The sequence below is a fragment of the Hetaerina americana genome, unplaced genomic scaffold, assembly GCF_022747635.1.
Source record: "Hetaerina americana unplaced genomic scaffold, ioHetAmer1.1.p SCAF_11, whole genome shotgun sequence".
NCBI classification, from domain to species: Eukaryota; Metazoa; Arthropoda; class Insecta; order Odonata; family Calopterygidae; genus Hetaerina; species Hetaerina americana.
The window spans coordinates 27,242,039-27,265,234 of NW_027286181.1; the positions used below are offsets into that span (position 1 = coordinate 27,242,039).

Here is a 23,196-nt window from a genome sequence, read left to right on the forward strand (position 1 = left end):
TATACTTTGAGGGTGATGACCAATTGTACTTATTTTAAGTGCATTTTCTTCTTTTGGCAGTATTCAAATAGTCTGTCAAGGACCCCTTCACCGTTCAGGAAAGAACAGAACAAAGGAGAGGAACGAGGAGAATTAGAGAAGAGAGTCAGCAGACCTAAAGGAAGAAGGTATAGTTGTGATAATAATTGTAAATTCATTCTCTATTTAACAAATTTAATATATTTATTTTGACTGGCTTTAGATGGTGTAATACGAGGGTCATCCGGAAAGTAGTACCCGTTCGTGAAATAAAAAGACAAAAGTAAATATTAACAAACATAAAAAATTTTATTTGAAAGAGGATACTTTAAACCACTTCTCAACATAATCTCCAAGCAAATTAAGGCATTTGTCATAACGTGTGACAAGTTTCTGTATTCCTGCTGCATAGTCCTTCGCCGCCAGCTCATTGAGATACGCGAGGGACCCATCTTGCACAAATTTTTGCATAATGCAGATGGTGTTTAACAATTTCATGAACAATTGTTCGAGAAACATTGGGAAAATGCTCACAGATGTCATCAATTGTGACGCGCCGATCGTTCCTCACGAATTCGTCAACTGAGCTCACCAGTTGGTCTGTAATGACAGACGGTCTCCCCGAACGCTCATCGTCGTGTGTGTTCCCCCTCCCCATGTTGAAGTTGCGACACCACCGCCGAACAGACGACTCGTCCATTACATTGTCTCCATACACCTCCTTTAATTGGCGATGAATATCACATGGGCGAACGTTTCTTGCATTGAGGAATTTAATCACTGCCCTCACTTCACAACTGGCGGCGTTCTCAATTTTTTTAAACATTGTAAACAATCACAGAAACAACACAGGCAATGCTAGCGTCACGCAACTTGGCTCAGAGAAGGCAGACAAGCCACTGAAGCTATCTGACCTCGTCCAGCGGCTACTCGCGTCGTCAGCACTTCATGCGGCACGAACGGGTACTACTTTCCGGATGACCCTCGTACATTGAAACCTGGCCGTACTATTAAACTTATCCAGTAGAAAATTGTTACAATATTTTCTTTATCATGTTTGAATTCCATCACATTACGTCTGAAACTACTCAATTTGTTTGTTAAAGTTGTCTTTGTGACATTGTGTTGCATGATATGTTATTTCTTTGTGTCCTCCTTAATTATATGCAAAAAGTGTTGTATTAGCTCAAATGTAATTTCACCTGAAATGATTTGAAAAGAATTTTAAGAAAATGTGCATAAGCATTTCACCTAATTAAAAAGTTTTGATGATGCTGTACATCAGTGACCTTATAAAATATGAGACTAGTGCACTAGTGATGGCATATGATGTGTAAATGAATCTTGTACGTCAATCTTACTTGCTAGAATTGTATCAGTTACTGAGTATTTGAGTAGTGCCTATAATCAAAGTTCCACTACTGCCCCCATGATGATGTATGGCTCGGCTATGACATTTAATTAACTAATAAATCTCATTCGAATAATTTACTGGCGTCTCATATGCAGTCAACTCTTGATTATCCATGCGAATGGATTCGTGATGAGGCATGGATAATGGAAAAACACAGATAACTGAAATATGAAGAAAATATGGTCATGATAGAATTGGATTTAATTTGTATGAATAAAAATTGTTTTACTAAATAAGTGATGTGTATAGGAAGCAAATTAACTCTCCTTTATTTCCTTGTTACAATTTGGAGTTTTTTTAGCAATGGAAAGTACAATTTTTTCTAGTTTTCAGTCATTTTTATAAAGCTGGAATTAGGGTTTTACGAGAACGCAGGACTATCATCAAATGAATATCAAAACGTATTCTCAGGAAATTAAATGGATCACGTAGCTATGAAAAAACAAATGGCGAAGGATGAATATTGTAGAAAGGTTTATTGATTCATATTCATTAAAAGATGCTAATTAATATAATTCGGTGTAGATAGTCAATGACTTATTTGTTACATTGTAAATTTATATATTTGCTTCCCTTTAAGGGGAATTTGGAGCTCTACGTGCTAATTAATGTGAGGAAACAAAAAGAGGAAAGTAAAAATGGTACAAAAATGTTTAAATCATGACAAAATAACCATTGTCAAATTTTGATTAGCATGTAATTTTTTCAAAATTTGGGTTGTTGGGAAGGGAAAATATCATGGTTAATCCACTCGTGTATAATCGAGAATTTACTGTGCGTGTGAAGTACTTGAGCTGAAATTTGGGAAATAGTTGAATATCTATTACAGGAGTTTGACACCCTGCATAAATGCAAGAGGTGAAATATGCTCTGAATAATGGGCAGGGTAGGTCTGTGACCTTAATGTGTAAGCTCTATTGGAATTGAGGGTCATAGTAAATTATGAACTGTGGTTTCTGGGAGGCTGTCTTATAGTCTTCCCTAAAGAACTGTGCACCGTAGCTAGAGGGCGGGCTTTCTGGTTTCATGCTCTAGTCTGAAATCTCCTTTTTGGAGAGAGGAAGTGGTCTCTCGTTGAAAGCATCAATAAGGATGTGCGATCCAAATTTATAAGTGGACTTTGCCTGGGATGAAGTTCAAATCAGTTTTGCTGTTTTTTCTATTGATAAGTTCAGCAACACAGGATATGCTTTAGTGTTGGTTGATTTCGGATCAGCTAATACTATTCTTGTATTTATTTGTTCCTTATATCCTTCTTTCCTCATTCTTGTGTCAGATCTGAATCATCTGAAGATGAGCGAAGACCAAGGGGAAAGAAAGAGCCTTCCTCATCGCCTGAGGAAGAAGAAAAGTCTCGTAGGCGCATTTCTAAGTCTCCGAACAAGAAGAGCTCAGTGGCAGACAGCAATCAGAATGGAGAAAGTGCCTCGCCCAGTGACAGTAAAGGGAAGAAGAGGAGGAGGAGGAGGAAAGATTCCTCTCCTCCTTCTTCGTCATCAGATGATGACGATGATGATGACAAGTCGCCGGTGGTGAAGAAAGCCCACTCAACTTCGAAGAAAGCCTCCAAGGTTAGACGGAAGGCGGAGGAGAGCTCAGATGATGACGATGACGAGGATGAAGTGGAAGAGAGGAAGGGGAAGAGGAGGCGACGCTCGAAGCGGAAAGTGTCTGAGAGCTCGGATGACGATGATGATGGAGATGATGACACCGAGGTGAAGGTTAAGAAGACAAAGAAAAAGAAGAAGAAGCAGCAGAGAGAATCGAGCAGTGAAAGCGAGGTGAGACCAAAGTTGAATTTCTCTTCATTGCTGAATTTTCGCCGATATATATTACACTCTGTTCCTCCCAGTAGAACCTTGAGCATTAGTTTGTACCCAGCCTTAGGTCATGAAGTCATAATCTGTGCCCATCCTTACCAGTTTTGTGAGTTTTCTCATTTCTCATGTGCTAGTATTGGCAGCAGCACTTTATAATGTGATGTCATTATAAACCATTTTTGGGATGTAAGTTTTTTCATACCATCACAAGCAGTTTGTGCATGGTATGTACAGAGAGACAATTTTTCATTTTTTTCTGTCCTCAAAATCTTCTGTAAGAAATTGCTCTAGTGATGGTAGTTTTAGTCTGAATAGTCTGCTGATTATTTAGTTACTGATTGTTAGGCAGTGTGGGGTCCTTGAATAAAAGTGCTCCATATTCAAATGGAATGTTTACAAGCTTAGTAAAAATAATCTGAATCATTTATGGGCATTCGTTGTTCCGTTGAAACAAGCGAGCCTTACTCATAAAGGAGTAAGGGCCTAGCCGTTTTAACAAACTGGTTCCTGTTAGGTCATTGAAGTTAGCAGTTTTCAGCCCAGGCAAGAGATTGGGTGGGTAACCTTTCTACCTTTACAATGGTGCTCTCTTGTACACATGTGTTAGCACAATGGGTGTAAGTGCCCGAGGCCCCTGTCAAAGGCCCTCAAACGGACCATCTAACCCTCGACGGCTGGGTTCATGACTTATTTTAGTCTTACGATAGGCTTTAGCTTTTTATAACCATTATTTTCTTCGACATTCCAGGATTCAGATGCTGAAATAGAGGAGAAAAAGAAGAAGAAGGACAAAAAGCACAAGAAGCATAAGAAACACAAGAAACACAAGAAGCATAAGAAGCGCAAGGTTGAGGAGGAAGATGTGAGTTGATGGATGGATTAGTTGCTTCCTCGCCCACCTTTTGGTTGATACATTTTAAGTTGTTTCATTCAGTCACTAGCTTTGCTTACTGCTGTAGATGTCAGTGCATCATGTTTTCCTTAGTACACTGGGTTCTTCTTAACAGTTTCTGGATTTACACCATGCCATGTCGTCACTTTAAATTGATGGCATGTCTAATGCTTGTATCTCTTTCATTTTCAACAGATTATTCACTTTCTTGGCCGAGCTTATTTGATTTAGGCATTTGAGAGGTCTGAGATGTATTGCATGTTTAATGGGTAGGATGGAGTTACCCTTGGGTTGCATTTTCTTTTCGAAGTGAAATATTTTAGCACCAACAGTGAAAATTTGTATCACCCCAAAACTTTCGACCAGATATTCATTTTAGCACAAATGCCTCTTTTGTGTACAGTAGGATTAAAGAAGTTAAAGGAATGCAGTTGTGAAGTAGGATATTGTGTAAAGGCAGTCAATTTTTCATATTTTTGTTCCCATGTTTGTTTTTTGCGAGGAACATTCTTATAGCTACTCAAAATGGGATATTTTGTGATTGGTTTAGGAGGTCTCTCATGTTTGATGAATGTATGTGACAACCATTATTCTACTAGTAATTTTTCAGTTGGCTGTTAGTTTATATTTTCACCTAACAATTATTTAAGTGATTTTAAATTCTTATATTAATAAAGACTAAGACCTATGTAGTTTTACTAAATTATTTTCTCCTGGGTTTATGTTGATGTTTAAATGAATGCTGTCGGAAGCACATTTGAAACACTTCATTTTAAGCCCTTAAGGTTTGATTTTTTAATCTATTTTGAACTAATTAGAGGAGGGTATGAAGTGCAAGCTGGAAAAAAGTTGAGGTAGTTCATAATTAGCCAAGTATGATATGATAAACTAAAAGAAGTAAGTTAATTTAAAAATCACCCATGGTGTTGGGAACATAGGTAACTTTTTTTGAAAATAATTATGAATCAAAATATGTTATGTGGACATTCCTGTTTGCTGGAAAAAACCTGGTAAATCACAGTTTTTTGCATTAATTGTTTGTTATTCTTTATAACTGGTGTAACTATTTCTTTTTGTCCATGCATGTACAGGTATAAAGTATGCCAGATATTTGACAAACAAGTGAGTCTTCATAATGGTAAAACAGTAAATTCATTGAAGAGATGTAATGACCATGTACAAGGGGGTTGAATTTAAGTTTCCAAAAGTAAGTTCAGGTTTTTGACCAGCCAAATATTCTGTAGTTAATTGTTGACTGTCTTGAGTTTCTGTTACTGGGAAGCTACAAATGGCTCTTTAACATTGTCAGAATCATTTTCTAATGTGGGTGGTAGATTACATTGCAAACCAGGAATGTTGAGAAACCAAGCAGTTGTGCAAGCAATTTTCAGATACTTAATTGATGTTCATTTTGTTTTGCTCGCAGCTGTTAATGAGATTGCATTTTTTGCATTTACTTTCATTGAGTGAAGAGAGACGAGTGATCAATTTGCAATGTTTCTGGATTAAAATTTCTAATTGAGTGTTTTTTATGTAGTAAGTTTCATCCTTTTCTTTTTCAAAGGGGTCTTTTAATTATATGAAATCAAATGAATAAAGAATTGGCCCTGTGCTAGTTGGTGGGTGGGTTATGTAAAACTCATACGTTTTGTACGTAACCAGTATTTCTCAAGTAAAAAAAGGTATTTTATGATGTAAATACCAATACACATTGACAAGTGAGTAATGTGTCGGAAAGTTTCCCATTTCAATAGCCAATTTGATGTTTTTCCCAGAGTAATCCATTCCAGATTTCAGTGGTACATGTAGAGATGCAACAGGGTCATAACCATTCTCCGGCAATTGGAGTATACCCTAGTTTTCTTCACTCTGAATACATTTTTGAAAGAGTTTGTTCAAGAAAAGTATGGGTGAAGAAAAGCTTCAGCATACAAATCCTCATCAGAGATATGTACTAGTTGGAATTTTAAATTGTTCTGACATTCTTCAGCTTCTTTGATACTTAATTTTAATGAAGTCTCCCTTTCATCATTCTGTTTAAATTACCGAAGATGTTAGTAATTGTATAAGTGAACAACGATGTAACCAACAGGTGATATGAATTGGTTTGTTAAATGTCAATTTATCTCTATTATTGTGGTTTGGTTTATTTTCATCCCAAAATGATCTTATATTGTTGATTCCTTACCATTTAATAAACTCCTCACCATTGTACTTACCTCTTTGACATCTTAATAAATATATGCTATTGTCATCCGTATTTGAATTCTCTTTGGGCTCCTACATGCGGAGTGGATACTCTCAATAGAGAGTACACTGCTAAGTACTTATATTACAGTATTATTGCTAAATTATGAATTCGAGTCCTGGAGTAATTTGGTTTAGTGTTAATGTTTATTGCGAGCTTCGAGATGTTTTCAGTGAATGCGGGTATAATTTCATGGAGGCTAATTCCTGTGCATTGTTACGTTATGTTGCAGTGTGGTAACCATTCACTGTGCATATACATACCAATCCATTCAATATATGTTGGTTTTAACTTATATGAAAACAGAGGAGTGTATACGTGTAGATAGAGATTCATACAAGCTGGAGCATTATTTTAAGGGGTAATATTTATTAATTGATTCTGTATGGGTATTCATCATGGGTAGTTTTACATCCTCTGATTTACTCTTTGTTTAAATTTCATTTGTCTACTAGAGTCGATGTTAGATGCTGATTTTAAGCATTCAAGTTACGATATATGCTTCCTTGCTTTTTTAAGTGACGCTGACTTCTTTCAAAGCTTGCATAACATACGTTTGGAAATGGCGATAGTTTTTGTTGGAGGAATTTTTGGTCCCTTACCTAATTCATCTATTATAAATTAGTTAGTCTGCCTGGAACGTGTAGATGGTATTACGTCACTGAACTGAAGATGTCGTGGCTGGATTTTGTTTTCTCAGCTTAAACTCCTGTTTTGCAAAAGACTGCAATTAATGTTAATATGGCAATGGATATTTATGTGACTGACTGGAGCTAGGAATTGCTTTCAACCATTGAAAGCAAAATTGTAGAGCTTAGTAAGTTAATGTTCTGGGAACATGTCTACCCAAATTTTTTTTGAGAAGAAGTTGGTTTAAACTAAGGAAAATATCACTTAATTTTAGTCATAAGTTCTATTTTCAGATCAGTCTATAACAATTGTGGCAATGATGAGTGTTCTGTTGTACGTAATAGTTTGTGGCAACTGCACATTACCCATTACTTCTTCGTCAATACACTCTTTTCATGTATGTGTGTATATATATATATATATATATATATATATATATATATATATATATATATATATATATATTCTCATCCATTTTTGTGTGTAAATTTTAGTAATAAATACCATGATCAACTGTTTTCCTGGAGTGAGAACCTTTATGGATTGGTCTTTTTCGTTGGAAATATATCAAAAGTTTTCATAAGGATCTTTATTTTATATTCTCCATTGTCCCAGTGACCATGTTTTTGTGACGAGTTCTCATGTTAGATGTGAGAGGTAGTACACACATTGTCCATAGGATTAGTGGTTCCACAAGTGTTACTTAATCTCGAAATCACGTGTTTTATATCAAAATATACTGTAAATACAAATAGAATGACTGCTTTGTGGCCTTTTATTAAATAGTAATTATTTCGTGAGCTCTTCCATTTGATTGCTGATTTTGAAGAATGTATGAGAGATATTTTCTGTATTTTAAGTCTGTTGCCGGAAAAAAGTTTTCTTTTGAGTCATTTTTTTTGCATGATGTAAGCATTTGGCATTAGCAAGGGATTGCCTTTTAAAGCCAGCATTCCTGAAATCTTCCTAGCCCTAGGTGAAATCAGATATTTGTTTTTGGCTATTTTGTGCATATACTGATTCTTCGATAACATTATTTTTTTTCCACTCTGAATCTGTTCCCAAACTTTGCTCAGGATTCAGAAAGCGGAGGCGAGAACACGGAGGAGTTGGAGCGAAGGCTGAGGGAGAGGGCGCTCAAGTCAATGAAGAGAGGGGCAAGTGAACGCAGTGGAGATGAAGACAACTCCAGTGATGGCCACAGTAGCAAATGAAGATGGGGACAAGGACTGCCTTTTTATGATTTGTCTCAGTGGGAGAAGGGGAGAGTAAATATTTTCTGCTGGAAATGAGTGTAGCTTTGAAGTATCACTCTGTGAACCAATTAACTGTATGAATCCTTTTTTCTTTGTGTGAGAGGTACTATGGCACATTTTAAGTAGGGAAAGAAATGTCAGAACTGTTGGGGGACCTGCTTTTAAATTTGTGCATATGTTAATGCATTGTGTTTCCATCTTTTGGTTCTTGCTGATTTCCTTCTACAGTATGATATTGAAGCAGTCAGGAGCTCTCATTTCCTACAGTGTAAATATATACTATTATTATTTCAAGGTTTGAGTTCTTCATGTTCTATTAGTGGGTACATGGTTCAGTCCTGGATCCACCAGCCTCTTATACTGGGCGCTAATCTTAGACAAGTGCTCCAAACTTCTTGTTTGGCAGTTCGAGTGATGTGATGGTTGTATTCTATAGATGTAATGAGTTCAGAGTTTGTGGCATGTAATTGCTCAGAATTACATTGAGTTCTTACCATAATATTGAGTCGTGCAATAAGTGTTGGCTCTGGATTTTGAAAACAATAGGAGGTGGTGTTAGTTTTTGTGGGTTTACACATTTAAGGCAATTCTTGATAAGTTTGTTTTGTTCCGTGTTTGTAACTAACAATGAATACATTCTTCTAAATCAGCAAACTTAAAGAGGTCTTGTTTATTTTTAATGTATACACGCAATAAAAATCCACGAACGTTGAAACGCGTTGCAACCCTCCTCTTTTATGGACCGGGGTGACTTGAAATGTAAAGCGCGCGTTTTTCTCGGCGAGCGACGTCCTTAAAGCTGCCCGCCGACGTCCCTGGGTTAGAGGCTGGCACCTGTTGAGTCCAAGTTGGACGAAGCTCAGTTCGCCTGCGACGGGTACGGGGAGTCGGTCGTGCCGGAAGCCGCTTGTTTTGTGTTTTCGATATCGTGGATACGAAGATGAATAACATCGCCGAAAGTGATCGGATATCAAAAAAGACGGTGAGTGATTTCTCTGTAATTAGTTTTAATGTAGTTATTTAAAAAGCAACGATTCTACGGAAGAAGTACGGTCCATGGTCGTTTCTATACGAATAAAGCCGATCTCGATGATTTCTCTGCGATTATTACGTGCAGGAAAGCATTGTCTTTGGAATACGCGGGTCTAGTGGCGAGTAATGGAATGAATGGTACAATTTATGTAAGTGGTTGTAAACGACAATGTGGTGTTAAGATGTAGATTAACAAACGACAACATTTCACAACATGTTTGTGAAATTCTTATCCAGGTATATGTTTGCAATGGAACAATTGGTTAGCGGCTACCGCTATAGACAATTGCCCTTGTACATTGAACTCCTATAATTTTTACAACGGGGTGTGTTTATTGAATTGATCCGCAATTATAATTTTCTGATACTTAACGATACTGTAGAGAGCCGTAGGAATGATTAGAAATGCTGTTTGTAGTTGAAGATAGGCGGGGTTCCAACAGCGGGTTAAGAGAGCGGGTACTGCGGTCTGGAGTCTGTGCCATGTGGACTCCAAGACGCGACCTTGGTTCATACGGTCGGTCGGGCAGTCACTGCTCCGTTTTTATCTTTTTTTTACCTCTTTCGAAGATACGCGCGGTTTTAAAAGTTGATCCTTCTGTTTGAAGTAGAGGTAAAGTCGTTCCACTTATGGTCAACTCAACTTTAATAAGTTCCCGCGACCTGAAAAATGATTTATTTGTATTTTTCTCACTATTAATCAGAGTTTTGGAGGATGCTTTATTATATAATATCTTATTCTCGAGCAAGTTATAACTTTATAGTGTTAACGAATTTGATTAAAAGAGGGATTCTTTTCATGTAATGTTATCTTTATAATTTGTTAGGTGCAGAGTCATTGAGCATAAGGATGTAATATGCTTAGAGGGGGTGAATGTCATAGGACCGAGAGTACTTCGTCAGTCGCCGTACTCATACGCACGTAGAGGCCGTGAATATTGGGTGACGTAATCCGTATATTGAGCCTAGCATATCTTCCCGCCGGCGACTCAGAAGGATGTTGACTTTTTGCTTTAACCATGCGGGCAGACATGATTCAATGAAAGTGATTTCCTAAGTTTTCGTATTTTCTTGGACGTGAAAAATGCATTCCTTGTGAGGACCATTGGCAATTTCTCAGCGTAATTTGCATCCTAAATTAGCCCGAACTGTGTAACTTTTGGGGTGCCAAGATCTTACTGGGAAACCATAGGTGACACCGGGAAAGGAACTGCACCCCCCCCCCAAACCCTAATGTATGAATTTCACACACCGTTAAGCTTAGTACTAGGTGAGCTGTAGCCCCTACCTAAGAAACCAACCTTTTCTGAACTTATTCTCTTGCGCGGATTTTACGTGCATACTATTTTATGCTTGGCGACCCCAGGTGGTGCAGTGAGTGACGCCTCTCCAGATAATACAAGATCAATGCTTTTAATCCTGCATAGGGATTTAACAAAATGTAGTCGTAATTACAGTTTGTGGTTACATATGGGAACAAGCGTTATCATGCCTTGCATCTATATGAATTCATACCAATACAATTATGCTTACTGTTACATGAATGAATTTCGTTAAACATAGTGTGATATGACCCACTTCGGATGTCAGATCTATTAGTAACGAAACTTCTGTAGGAACTGCTGATGGCATTTGATATTGTTTACAACTTGTTTGAATCCATGCAATGTTGCTAAGGTGGACCTGGAGTGAGGAAGGCCACAAATGTCGCTGAATTGGAAACAGTTTTTAAATATTTACTTTCATTGCCAAGATAATTATATTCAATACGTATGTGCTCATAGTTTTAGTTTTTATTTTATCCCAAAATTAGTAGGTGAGCATTGGCTGCGTTAAACTAAATCAACGAAGTTTGCCATCATCAATTTGAATATGTGTTTGATTTCGTTCAATTTGGGCGATATTTTGTAGCCTGTTGTGTCGTACGTAATTACGTTTAAGTTATCGTGTTTTAACAGATTTTCGACCTGCTGGTCTACTTGTAAAAATCATACCGTTAGAGGTTATGACAGTTAATGTGCAATAAAAAACAAAACGGCTGATTAAATGTAGGATAGCTTTTCATTGTTCGAATAAAAGATTTCAATAAAGGAATGGTGAAACATTTTCTTGCAGACAACGCTAATAAGAAAATTAAATTACGGGTCTATTGCTTGGGGAAAATTGCTATAATTTTCACACGTCGTAATCATCAATATGGTAGTATACTACCTTGATCAAAAAGTTCCCGGAATAACCACCGTGTGGCGCTCCCATCGTTCCGATTTGAGTTCTGTTTTTTTTGTTAAATTGGAACATCTGTTGTTGATATTCCCTTTAAATCTTAGTGTCATAACTTGATATTTGCAAAAGTTACGTAGCCAAGAGTACATCTATCTCTGTGTGTGTTGGCGATTTTTTACAATTGCAGAAATGGATTTAAATTTGCAACAACGAACTTGTATTAAATTTTGCGTAAAAAACGGATTTAGTGGCGCACGGACGTTGGAAATGTTGGAAAAGTGTTTCGGCAACGATTCTCTAAAAAAAACGGTCGTTTACCAGTGGCACGAGCGGTTCAGATGTGGTCGTGAGTCAATCGAAGATGATGAACGCAGTGGCAGACCATCGACATCGAAAGTCGGTGAAAAAATTGATAAAGTAAAAGAAATGTTGGTCAATAACCGCAAATTAACCATCAGAGAAATAGCGGAGGACTTGAACATTGCCTATGGATCCGCCCAAGACATTGTGGTTAATGATTTGGGTTTCCGTCGTATAGCATGGCAAAAGACCTCAATTTCATGCAAAAAAGAGACCGTGTTGACGTCGCAAAAGACATGATTTGCGAGGCTGAATCCGATCCCACATTCATCAAAAGGATCATTACTGGAGACGAGACGTGGGTTTATGAGTACGACACGCAATCCAGACATCAGGCAAGTGAATGGCGTTCACCAAATGAGCCGAGACCAAAAAAACCACGTCGTTTTCAGTCAAAAAAGAAGGCAATGCTGACGGTTTTCATGGATTACAACGGTGTAGTGCATCATGAATTTTTGCCAGAAGGCCAGACAGTAAACAAAGAGTATTATGTGGGCGTTATGAGACGTTTGCGTGAAGCAATTCGCCGAAAGAGACCAGAAATGTGGGCAGAAAACTCGTGGATTTTGCACCATGATAACGCACCGTCGCACAGTGCTATCATTATTCGTAATTTTTTGACGAAAAATGCAACAAATACCATCCAACAGCCACCGAATTCACCTGATTTGGCTCCCTGTGACTTCTTTCTGTTCAATCGAGTTAAAAAACCATTATGGGGAACGCGTTTTAGCAGCCGAGAGGAAGTAATGGAAAAATCGCAGGAAGCACTGATGGACATACCGAAAACCGAATATAAAAAATGTTTCGAGGATTGGATCAAGCGCTGGCATAAGTGTGTTGCAGTCGATGGGGATTACTTTGAAGGGGACAATATAGATTTAGATGAATAAACTTGTATTTTTAATTTTCTGAATAAATTCCGGGAAATTTTTGATCAAGGTAGTATTTCAGTAAAAATGATTACAAAAAGCAGTAGTACTCCTGTTGGGATTTTGAAGTTCCCGTAATTAAAAATCCCTTGTTCTTACAATCTGATTTGCTTTAAGGAAGGCGTATGTTTGTGTGCTTTCGCAATATACACTTTTAGTTAATCTTGATAATCTTTACCTTTTAAAGTGCAATTAATGGAATGTCGTAGGAAGCGTTCCTATTCATTTTCAAGCAGTCGGACCCCAATTTTCTTCAAACTATATTACTCAAACATAAAACATACTTTTGACGCTGTTGACTCGAACATAAAGGTTGATAGTACCTCTTAAAATGTATTGCACTCTTGCACGTATTAGTTTAAATTATTTTCCTTTCATTCTTACGTTTTTGGTTCTATAAATAAAAAGAAACCATAAACACAGTAATCAACCCGAAGATCGGTTTGGTAGGTAATGGTAGAGTTCACCCAGTACTAAGCCCTATACGGCGTTTGAATATTCACACATCAGGGTAGGGGGGACAGTTACTTTCTCCGTGCCCGTTATGGTTTCCCAGGAACATCTTAATAGTTAAATCATTTTAAATGACACATGACTAATGTGGTCTGCATTGTAATTATTGAAATGTCGATTTGGTGCATTCATATAGAAATCGCGTAATTCCTATGCTCATAAAAAATAGGATTTATCGCAATAGGCTGCAGTTATTTTCCCTTCCTTCGGCTGTTTTGAAATTTTAAGTTGCGCGTCGGGTACTATTTCTAACAAAGCCTCCGATTGGCTCGCGTTTAAATATTATTCTGATCCACCATTGGTCAAATAGATTTTTGGAGGCAGGTGCAGTTGTTAAGTCTTGGTCTTGTGCAGTCTGCTGATGCTTCTTGAAGGGTGAGAGTCTTATTCTAAGGAATATGATTTCATAGAATGAAGCCAATCACCGGCAATATGTTACTGCCGCCTGTGATTCCTTGTATCTACCTTTGTTAGGAACCTCATATCCACGATCACTTATTAAGCTTGAAATTGATAAATCTAGTATCTCCAATTAATCCTGTCATTGAACAAACTCGCTTTACGCCTCTTCGGTTTCACGTCTACCGTTATTTCTTTCATACAGTACATGGACGTCCCTCCTCTTCGGCTGTAAATGTATATTAGAGGGCACGGACTCCCTATTGTCAGGTTCGCTCCTAAAAAGTTCCTCCTTTTTAACGAAAATCCACAAGAATTTCCTTAAATGACAAAGATCGTGAGCCTGGCAGACTGGCCACTCTTGTAGAAACTTGCCCCACCCGAAAGCTTCCTGAAATCTTTTCCCCCCACTTTCCACAGTGCTGTCTACGATTAATTGCGAATATTTGTAATACGTATTGGGTTTTGGTGCCGCCAGAGGAAATGATCAACTATGCTGCCCTCCATCGCTTGGAGCCTTTCATCCAGCAAGATGACCAAAGTGAGACTTGACAATAGTGCACTTGTGTATCAGCCAGGGTTTATTCCTTCCTGATCTGTCTGGTACTCTACCCTTATTGCTTCGCGTCAGCTGGTCATTACCCTTCACCCTATTCATATTTTATTTTTCCTTATGGATTTTATGCGTTTCAATTGTTGACGTTGAAAATGCGCTGAACTTTTCAAATTGCTTTACGACAGTTAACAAATAAGGCTTTTAATAGTTATTGTCTTTTTTACCTGATTCTTGAATGTTTTAACCAATGAAACTACGCCGTTACCGACCCCAATCTCTTCACATTCTATATGCAGCACCTTCGTTTTATAAATGATGATACGAATTTGTATCAGCATTGTTTACTTGAAATGAAAATCAAGCTGAATGACTGACTATCAGGTTAAAAAACAGCTCATTTATAGTACTTAAAAGAGGAGAAAAAGGTCATCTAATTGCTCCCTTTTTATGTCAGAAAGTTTTTTTACTATTGACGTATATTTCATAGTAAACTTTTTTCATCTTTCTCCTCTTTCGTTCCACTTCCAATCCGTAGATTACAATGGTGGTATGTCTTAACTTTCTCCGATAATGGATTTTCAACCACCTTAGGTCATTTTTCTTTTATTTTCATGTTTTTTTTATTGCTTAGACGATAATTTCAATGATTTCTCGCATCTGGCCCTATGACTTCTTGTGGTTTCTTGTTGCCGTCCACATCGCATTCCTGCAAGTATCCAAGTAATCGCTATTGTGCATTTCGTTAGAAGAGTCTACGATCTACGCCTTCTCTCCTATGAAAATGCTTTTCTCCCTCCTTCGGGATATTTGAAGTATGTTTATTCGCGGCACCGAATCTCTTTACTGCTGCCGCTCTTCGACTGCAGTAGGCTTATCGAGTTCGAGTCCGATGATTTATCGAGTGCACTTGCTTATTTAACGTTTAACATCTATATCTGATGATCGATCCACCATTCGCAATTCTGGAGGATATATCCGGTGTATGTAGCTTTAAGCTCATTTAATTAACGCATTAAATTTATTTTTGAGCAATTTATCGTTGTGAAATCGGCCAACTCCCAGGTACTATTTTATATGGGTGTATAGCTCGTAAAATATGACGGGAAAATATAAAAAGCATTGAATTTTAATTGTACATATAGTTTTTGGAAAAATATACGTGCATATTTTAGCAAAAAAATCGCAAGAAAGATGCTAGTTGACTTGCATGTAGACATGAAATTTATTGACTCTGAGAATTTTACAAGTTCTGTTCCAAAAAAATTATAACTTATTATTCCCCGACTAGACGGACGGATGGGCGGTGGTTTCTTTGGCTGGGCTCGAGGGAGGGTAGTCTCAGGAAAGGCTGGAGGTCAGTGGCATTTGGTTCCCAGCCTTTGCGGAGTGTAGATCTTTTGTTTGCGAAACCTCTGTAACGTGACCTCGTTACGCTCCGTCATGAACCGGTTATTGGAACAGCGCTACGTCATCAAATTTCGCCTGAAACTGGAAAATACCGGGAGAGACATACTCAAGGCAGCTTATGGTGATAATGCCATGGGAAGATCGAGTGTTTTTGAGTGTCACAAGCTGTTTCGGGATGGTAGAGAAGATGTTGATGACGCCGAACGTTCAGGACGCACTTCGACCTAAAAAAGTGACGAAAATCTTGCGAGAGTGAAGGCTTTGTTGAACAGAGATCCCAGATTAAGGGTTCACATGGCTTCGGATGAACTTGACATCCCTGAAATTGATGTGCATCGACTTGTGACAGAAAAAATGGGCATGAGGAAGACGTGTGCGAATGAGGATCCATATTTTTAGACAATGTCCCACCAGACTTCTTTCTCTGCCCCCACCACAATTCCGTGCTGAAAGGACGCCAGCCCGGCTCGGTGGAAGCGTTACAACAGGCCGTGACGAGGGAGCTTAAGCATCATTTCGGGCGCCGCCTTCCAGAAGGCGGACGAGGCGTGGGCAGCACGCTGGCAGCGGTGTGTGGACGCTCAAGGGTGCTGCTTCGAAGACTTATGAGGGAATGTATCAATTCTGGCAATAAATAATTTCAATCGACTCAGTCCTATTACGTTTGGGATTATTCTTGTATGCGCCACATTCCTTGTTAATTGAAATCATTTTCGAGTTAAACGATCAAAACGAAACTGCTGCGGTCATTATTATTATGCCAAAAAATCTTCAGCAAATCTTAAACGAAAGAGATTCGCCAAATTTGTCGAGCGAGATATGCAAAAAAGGAAGAGATTAAGAATGTTCAGTTCTTTTACCGCGTTTTAGATGAAGTTCCGAGATTGTAGATCAGACGCAAGGCAATTTAAAAAAAGTACATTTTTGAGATCGAAAAACCCAGTTTGTTTTGGAAAAATTAATATTTTCGCCTATAGATGGCAGCATACTTTTTACTCAGACTAACATTGCAATTCATTCACCTCAATGAGGAGGGACAATTTAACTCCAGAGTATATGCTTTAATTAATTAAAAGTTACACCCCACACTGAAATAAATCCTGCTTCAATTCCACAAACAATACAAGGTCCTTGTATGGTGCTTTGTTTAAATCGCATATTATTCTGTAATATAGAGTATTACTTCCCCTGCACGTAACCTTTTAATACTTAAATTTTCAACTAGGAACTATCACAGATACTCTATAGCATACGAGGCTCTATCATTGAAGTTCCTCGAGGTATCACAAGAAACGAGTCGCAGTCAAAGACATTTCGTTCGTCGCCTCCATTTGATGTGCATGGAGGTGCATTTCCTTCTTCGCATTACTATGTCTTTCGTTCATTTTCACTAGATGACTCTCTTTTCTCAGTTCAAAAATAGAATTTCCCTCACTGTTCCTTCACACATGTGGCGTGTAAGAATAAAGTATAAAAAAATTGCTGGAGGATTATGAAACGATTTCTTCCGGACTAGGGACTGACTTCCGGAACGTTTGCTCGTAGCATATCCGTTGCTAACTTCCGACCGCATTGAAAGGCGTGTCTTGCAAATTCATACGAAATTACTCGTGCAGTTAGGTAAAAAATTCTCGAGCTCTAGCCAATTTGATTGGGTGGACGGTAGAATAAATTAATGTATTGTTGTGCAGAGTAATCAGGTATTTTTAGTGTCATTTATCATTGCCTAAAGTTTGCAGTGCTTTGTCTCTGAATCCATCAAAAATCTACCTTTAATGGTGTACTACTCGTACAATTATTAATGGCATTATGATAATAAATTTATATTTATTTCTTGTTATAGTTATTTCCATCCAAAAAAACTCTCTTAAAGGGTAGAATATCAATAATTTTATTTATTATATTTAGTATTTTACTCGAGTAATAGTTTTTATGGGAGGCGACCGACAGCTAAGGTCATTTGGGCCATTAGGGATGAATGGGAAAGGAAGGGTGGAGGGGTGGACCCGGCGTTGGCATTAGCCTACTCTTGCCGAAGGGCGCCAAGGGATCCCCAGTTTAACGTCCCATCCGACGGACGTGGTATTCACTCAAAATGCTCTCCACGAAGCACCTCAAGTAGGATACCTAGGATTTGAACTACAGGAACATCAACTTGAATCTACAGGATTTGAACCCGGGCCTTCTCGGTGGGAAGTCTGTACGTTAGCCACCACATCATCCCGATCCTCTACTTTACTAGATAATTGGCAGGTATTGTTGTTGGTTACTGAACGAAATGAAATGTATGTTTAAAAAAATGTTTTATGATAGCATAATTTGAAAAAAACCGTTGAAGCGCTTTTCGTCATGTGATATTTATTCACGTCGGACCACTACAGCAAAAAAATGGAGCGTGTAGTCCCGTCTATTTTTTTTAAGAATCTTTTATTCCCTCCGATTCTACATGGACATTTGCGCGACCAAATTCATAAGACATTATTTATTATTTTGAAGCGCGACAATCATGTGTTTTGGCGGTGCACGCCATTATAAGATGGAGGAATGGATTTTATAGAACGATTTTGTTTTAATTGTTTCCTTTCAAAGAAAATTAAATGTATGTATGCATGTGACTGTATTCCTCACAGCATCATGTAATTTGCCCTTGATGTGATATTCCTTGGCCCTGAGTCCGTGGCAGACCAGCATTAACCATCAAAGCAATACCGATTTTAAATTCAAGCAATCTTCTTCGAGTTTCCAAAAACTGCGACGGTCATGTCGAATGAGCAAAGGGAGAGACCAAAATCCGAATACCGTAAAAAGCCGCTTTATCAAGGGGAAGCGGTGATCTCAGAGTTCTCCAACCCGGTAAGGTTTGACTTTGTCCATCGGTCAATCGTCTCATCTCGTCCCTCCTCCCCTTAGTCTTTGTTTCGTCTCTTTGGCGCTTCCCGCTTTTTCACTCGGAATGCTTGACGGTTGCGCAAGCATCACGACGCGTGGTTGCCGGTGACGTCACCATTTGGAAAGTTTCCTTGTATATGTGAGGCTGTGAGGGCAAAACGGGCGGGCAGGAAGAAGAAGAGCGAAGGGAGGGAAGACGGCGCGGGAATCAAGGGGCACATTGAAAGGGAACGAAGTGTCATTAACATCAGTTTTTCAGCACGAAGATTTCTAACTTCATTCGTCTCTCCAGTGACGACAAAATTCACCACTAAACCCCTTTTCTCTCTACCCCTCTCATGCCTCCTGATTCATGCATCTGCCTTAATTTGTCTCTCGACCTTCCTGTCTAACGTACCCATTCGATTTTCACCACCGTTGCACCCGTTACGATTAAATCAATTCCATCAGGCGTATTGAGTGAAAAAAAACTGTTATATTCCGCATATTCCTTTCAAATGTCTTTCTTAAAATCTTAGTGTTTTCTTGCTAGATTCAAATTCTCTGAAAAGTTTCACATTTAACGAGCAGTTCCGAAATATACAGGGGGAAAATAGTTGAGGTTTGGTAGGTTTCGTTGTGGTGCCTTTTAGGCTAGTTCTTCATTGAAAGGGTGGAGGTGCAAATCCTTGCTTTTCTCCTTCCTTATTTTTTATGCACATATATATATATATATATATATATATTTATTTATTTATTTATTTATTTATTTATTTATTTATTTATTTATTTATTTATTTAAAAATATAAAAATATCGGCGACGCACAAATATATAAAAACACGGATGTAGATTGGTAGAATATAGAGAGACAAAGATAACACATTGTGATTTGTAGATACAGGTATTGTATGTATTTACTGTATGATGTATTGAGTCTAAACATGGTCGGTAAAAAAAACATTTAATACGGTGGAAAAGTACTATTATGCGATCATTAATATATTCCAACTCTGGCATATATCACTACAAATTAAACTAATTATTTCGTTCAATTTATTTAATTTGGCTCGTCTTTCTGAGACCGATGAATTCGATTTAACTTACTCCGAATAAATATTATTTTTTTGTGAAACATGTGTCAATGGGCAATTTATCTTTTCAATATAACCCATCCGAATCAACCATTGTACATTGTTTTGTAATTTTTATGAAGAATATAACTGGAGAATGAAGTGCTAGAGTTTTGCTTGATATTTTTTTAAGTTAGTTTGAGAATTATATGCAGTGCTGAATGTGGTACACCACTCTCCCTTGGATTTAATTATCTTTATTGGGTTGGTTTCTTTTAATTGAAAAGGCTAAATAACCTATTCACAATATTAGTGTTTGGTAGTTTATCCTTTAAGGTGGGATTTGGATGGATACAGACTGAAAAAAATGCATTAATTTGCCTTTCCAAAGGGAACATAACCTTACACTCTACATAACAAAAATGTATAGGAAAAATGTTGCAGGTACTTCAAAATTTATTTACCTTAACTTTTACCCAGAGAATTTTGAGGAAATTAAAAACGTTTTGAGAAATGTCGGTACATTTTAACATTGCAAAAATACCTAAACGTATTTTAGGGTTCTATTCAAAATATTACGAGCAGGTAATTACACTATTCCAGTTCGTACGAGAAATTCGGCTATTGCACGAATATTAAATGGTACGAATGGTCATAATTACTGGAAGCTTCATAAAAAAATCAATACATGTATCTCCTCTTTTTGGTGTCGTACTAATTGAGGCTGTGGTTGTAGTGCGATAATTAACTCAAAAATAAACCCTCTGGATAGTACGTATTGAATTATGGAAAATAATGCAAATACCATTGAGTAAAGTTCAAAAATTTGCCCCTAAATGAATAAGATAAAAACATACATATCTGATAAACAAGAATGAAAACATTCGATACCCAATACAGCAACCCTGACAAAGTAATATTTTGAAATTGATCTAAGGCCTGCGATTATCACGCGAAAAAGTAGATCCTCAAGATGTTTCAGCATAAGAGGAAACAAACGTGTGTGGGAGGCTGTGGAGGGGGGAACTGTAATCAATGGAAGATACTTTGGAACATAACATACATTCCGCACATATGTAATGGGGTAGGGCGGGCGCCGTAGAAGGCCCGAGATGGGCTCGGCTCGTCCGGGTTCGAGGTGAAAACCCGCTCAAAACCGAGAGATGGAAATGTGGGAGGGGATAGGCGGTAGAAACGAAGGGTGAGGAAGGGGGAGAAGAAAGCGAGCCTTCCGATGAAGTAAGCGGGACCTCTTCTCTCTCCCGTCCATTCCTATTTCCTTTTAAGGCTTCAACGCCCACGGCAGGCATTTTCAGTGTTTCTTCTCGTGCCATACACATCCGCTGCCCTCCTTATCACCTAGTTCCCTCCTCACTAAAGATCCTCTATGGCCATGTGGTAAATGCGATTGTAAAACGATGAATTAAAATGATATGTAAAACAATTTACTCATACCCCGTTAAGGAAGCACGTGGAAATATTATTTCTAACTGGGAATATGTGGTGCAAAAAAAAAGCCTTTCGGAAAAGTCTACCATGATGCCATGGGAAAGCTTTGATTCCATTAAATGTCCGACTAAGCTTAGACTATTAAGTTCAAAAGACCGGATTACTGCTGTTTATTTCGTGCAAAAGTGGACGAAGGGGAACCAGTGTGCGTACATTCAGTTGGGTGCAAAATTCACTCTTAGTGACTTGGTTTCTCTAAGGTTTACTGTCAAAAGTAAACAAATGCTAAATATTTGGGTGATATTGCGTGGTAGAATGGACAAAGGGTAGTCAGGAATTTTGGCACCCTTGGTCTAATGGTGTTTGGGCCAGCTCTCCCCAAATGAAAGTAATATATTTACGGATATTAAAGCCTTGCCTTTTGGAGGATATATCCAATGATGGAATTTTAATTTATAAACATCTATTTCATCGGAAAGAGAGTAACCAAGCCGATTTTCTGGTAAACCGATGGTTTAGAGTAAAAAGTAAAATTTCAGCCGAAGTACGGGGAAAGCTAGCCCGCTCTCTCAACTTTTATTGTACCCTTTGTTCTTTCGTCCCACCATGACAGTTTTGCACATTAACTGCTTGTTATTCAACATGGAGAGGGTAAGTGCCTTTGCTTAAAAATCAGACTTCGCGATATTCAAATCTCACTTGGGATATTTCCCAACACGTTATCAAACACAATATTGACATTAAAATAAATAGCAATTGATATAGAGCGCCTACGCTAAATGAAGAAAAACCAATTTGTCGCATTTTTACGACTCGAAGGAAAACATTTTCATCAAGCCTTTTATGCTGTAAAACCCTTTTCTTTATTTCAAGATGCCCATATGTGCAGCCTGCCACTGCCCATCACTCAAACCGCCCATTGCCAGTGGCAGTCTCCAACCTCACTGACCGAACAAATCGGTCCCACAAATTTACAAAATGCCCCACGAAGGCGTCCAATTTGACGGCTTAACTATCCATTACAGATGAAAAAACATTAAATTCTTTACACACAGGTAGGGCCGGGGAGAATTTTTTTTAAATTGCAACCATTATCTTTTTTCTTTCATTTTTTAGCATCGTCAAACCCATAGGCTCTTTCGAATTCGTTATTTTATTCATCCATATGCACGCCATCTCATTCGTTAGCCCCGTAAAACATTTACCAACACTCCAGGACCTAATTCGATTCCCCCACTTCCATATCTTTTTCTTTGCTCCCTTTAGAATTTCTTCATCCTTTCCTTTCAATATCCCGCCTTTGATCCCCGTGAATCGTTTCGTGCACACACCCGCCTTTGGTTCAGCTGTGACTCATTTCAGAGAGATGGTAGTGCGGCAGGCGAAGGTCTTATTCTTTTTGCTTCCATGCATGGACGAAGTCGCTTCATCCAAACCTTTCGTCTCCTCCCGTTCGCCTCCTCCTCTCGTATAATGTGACACTTAGGAAGAGGGAGGGCTTTGCGTCTTGAATACCCGCGTCGCATATCTTCAAGCGCTCGAGTACCGCGGCAGATCCATTTTTGCGTGGGACGTTGGAATGCCCATTGAAAAGGAATGTAAATTGTTGGCCTTCGTCACTACCCGGACAATAACGCTTTATGGCCCAACTTCTGGCCCTTTCTGTTGGTGTAACCACTCTGCGAAGTAGTCGTCATGAAGTTATTGACTTAAATGAGTTAGAGGTTGTTTCATCTGCGATTCGTTTGTCCTTTTAGTGTATTGGCGTTCTCTAAGCTCATGCTCTTCTTTTTCGTGTCTTCTATTGGATTCTCTGTTCTATTGTGATTGAGATTCGTCCGAATGAACAATTTTATGTGTCTGGAGCTTAAGTGTGATTTCATTGCAAACAGATACTTGGATAAAAACACGCTGTGGATATCCCTATACAAGAGGACTATAATTAACCACTTGATGTAGGTGTATATACTATTTAACGTGGGAATTAGGTCAAATCTAAGACAAAATAGGTAAATCTGATCGATTTCGATGTATGAAATGAAATTTAAAACCCTTGGGGAAACAGTATTTCATTGCCTCGCAGAGATTAAAGTTTGAAAATCGCAAA

At 38.2% G+C, this 23,196-nt stretch overlaps 2 protein-coding genes across 3 annotated transcripts in view; both read left to right on the forward strand.

Annotated features, from left to right (window-relative positions):
- The window catches only part of LOC139700982 (serine/arginine repetitive matrix protein 1-like), a 38,207-nt gene extending 29,275 nt beyond the window's left edge, over window positions 1–8,932 (forward strand). For both annotated transcript variants that reach the window (XM_071599514.1, XM_071599515.1), the window contains 4 exons: window positions 61–167; window positions 2,709–3,213; window positions 4,001–4,114; window positions 8,099–8,932. In XM_071599514.1, coding sequence (XP_071455615.1) covers window positions 61–167; window positions 2,709–3,213; window positions 4,001–4,114; window positions 8,099–8,236 — 864 coding nt within the window. In that variant the 3' untranslated portion in view covers window positions 8,237–8,932. The remainder of the gene's footprint in view (window positions 1–60; window positions 168–2,708; window positions 3,214–4,000; window positions 4,115–8,098) is intronic.
- A 249-nt stretch (window positions 8,933–9,181) lies between these two features.
- Window positions 9,182–23,196, forward strand: part of Lmpt (four and a half LIM domains protein limpet) — a 946,158-nt gene continuing 932,143 nt past the window's right edge. The window contains exon 1 of the mRNA XM_071599517.1: window positions 9,182–9,260. Coding sequence (XP_071455618.1) covers window positions 9,219–9,260 — 42 coding nt within the window. The 5' untranslated portion in view covers window positions 9,182–9,218. The remainder of the gene's footprint in view (window positions 9,261–23,196) is intronic.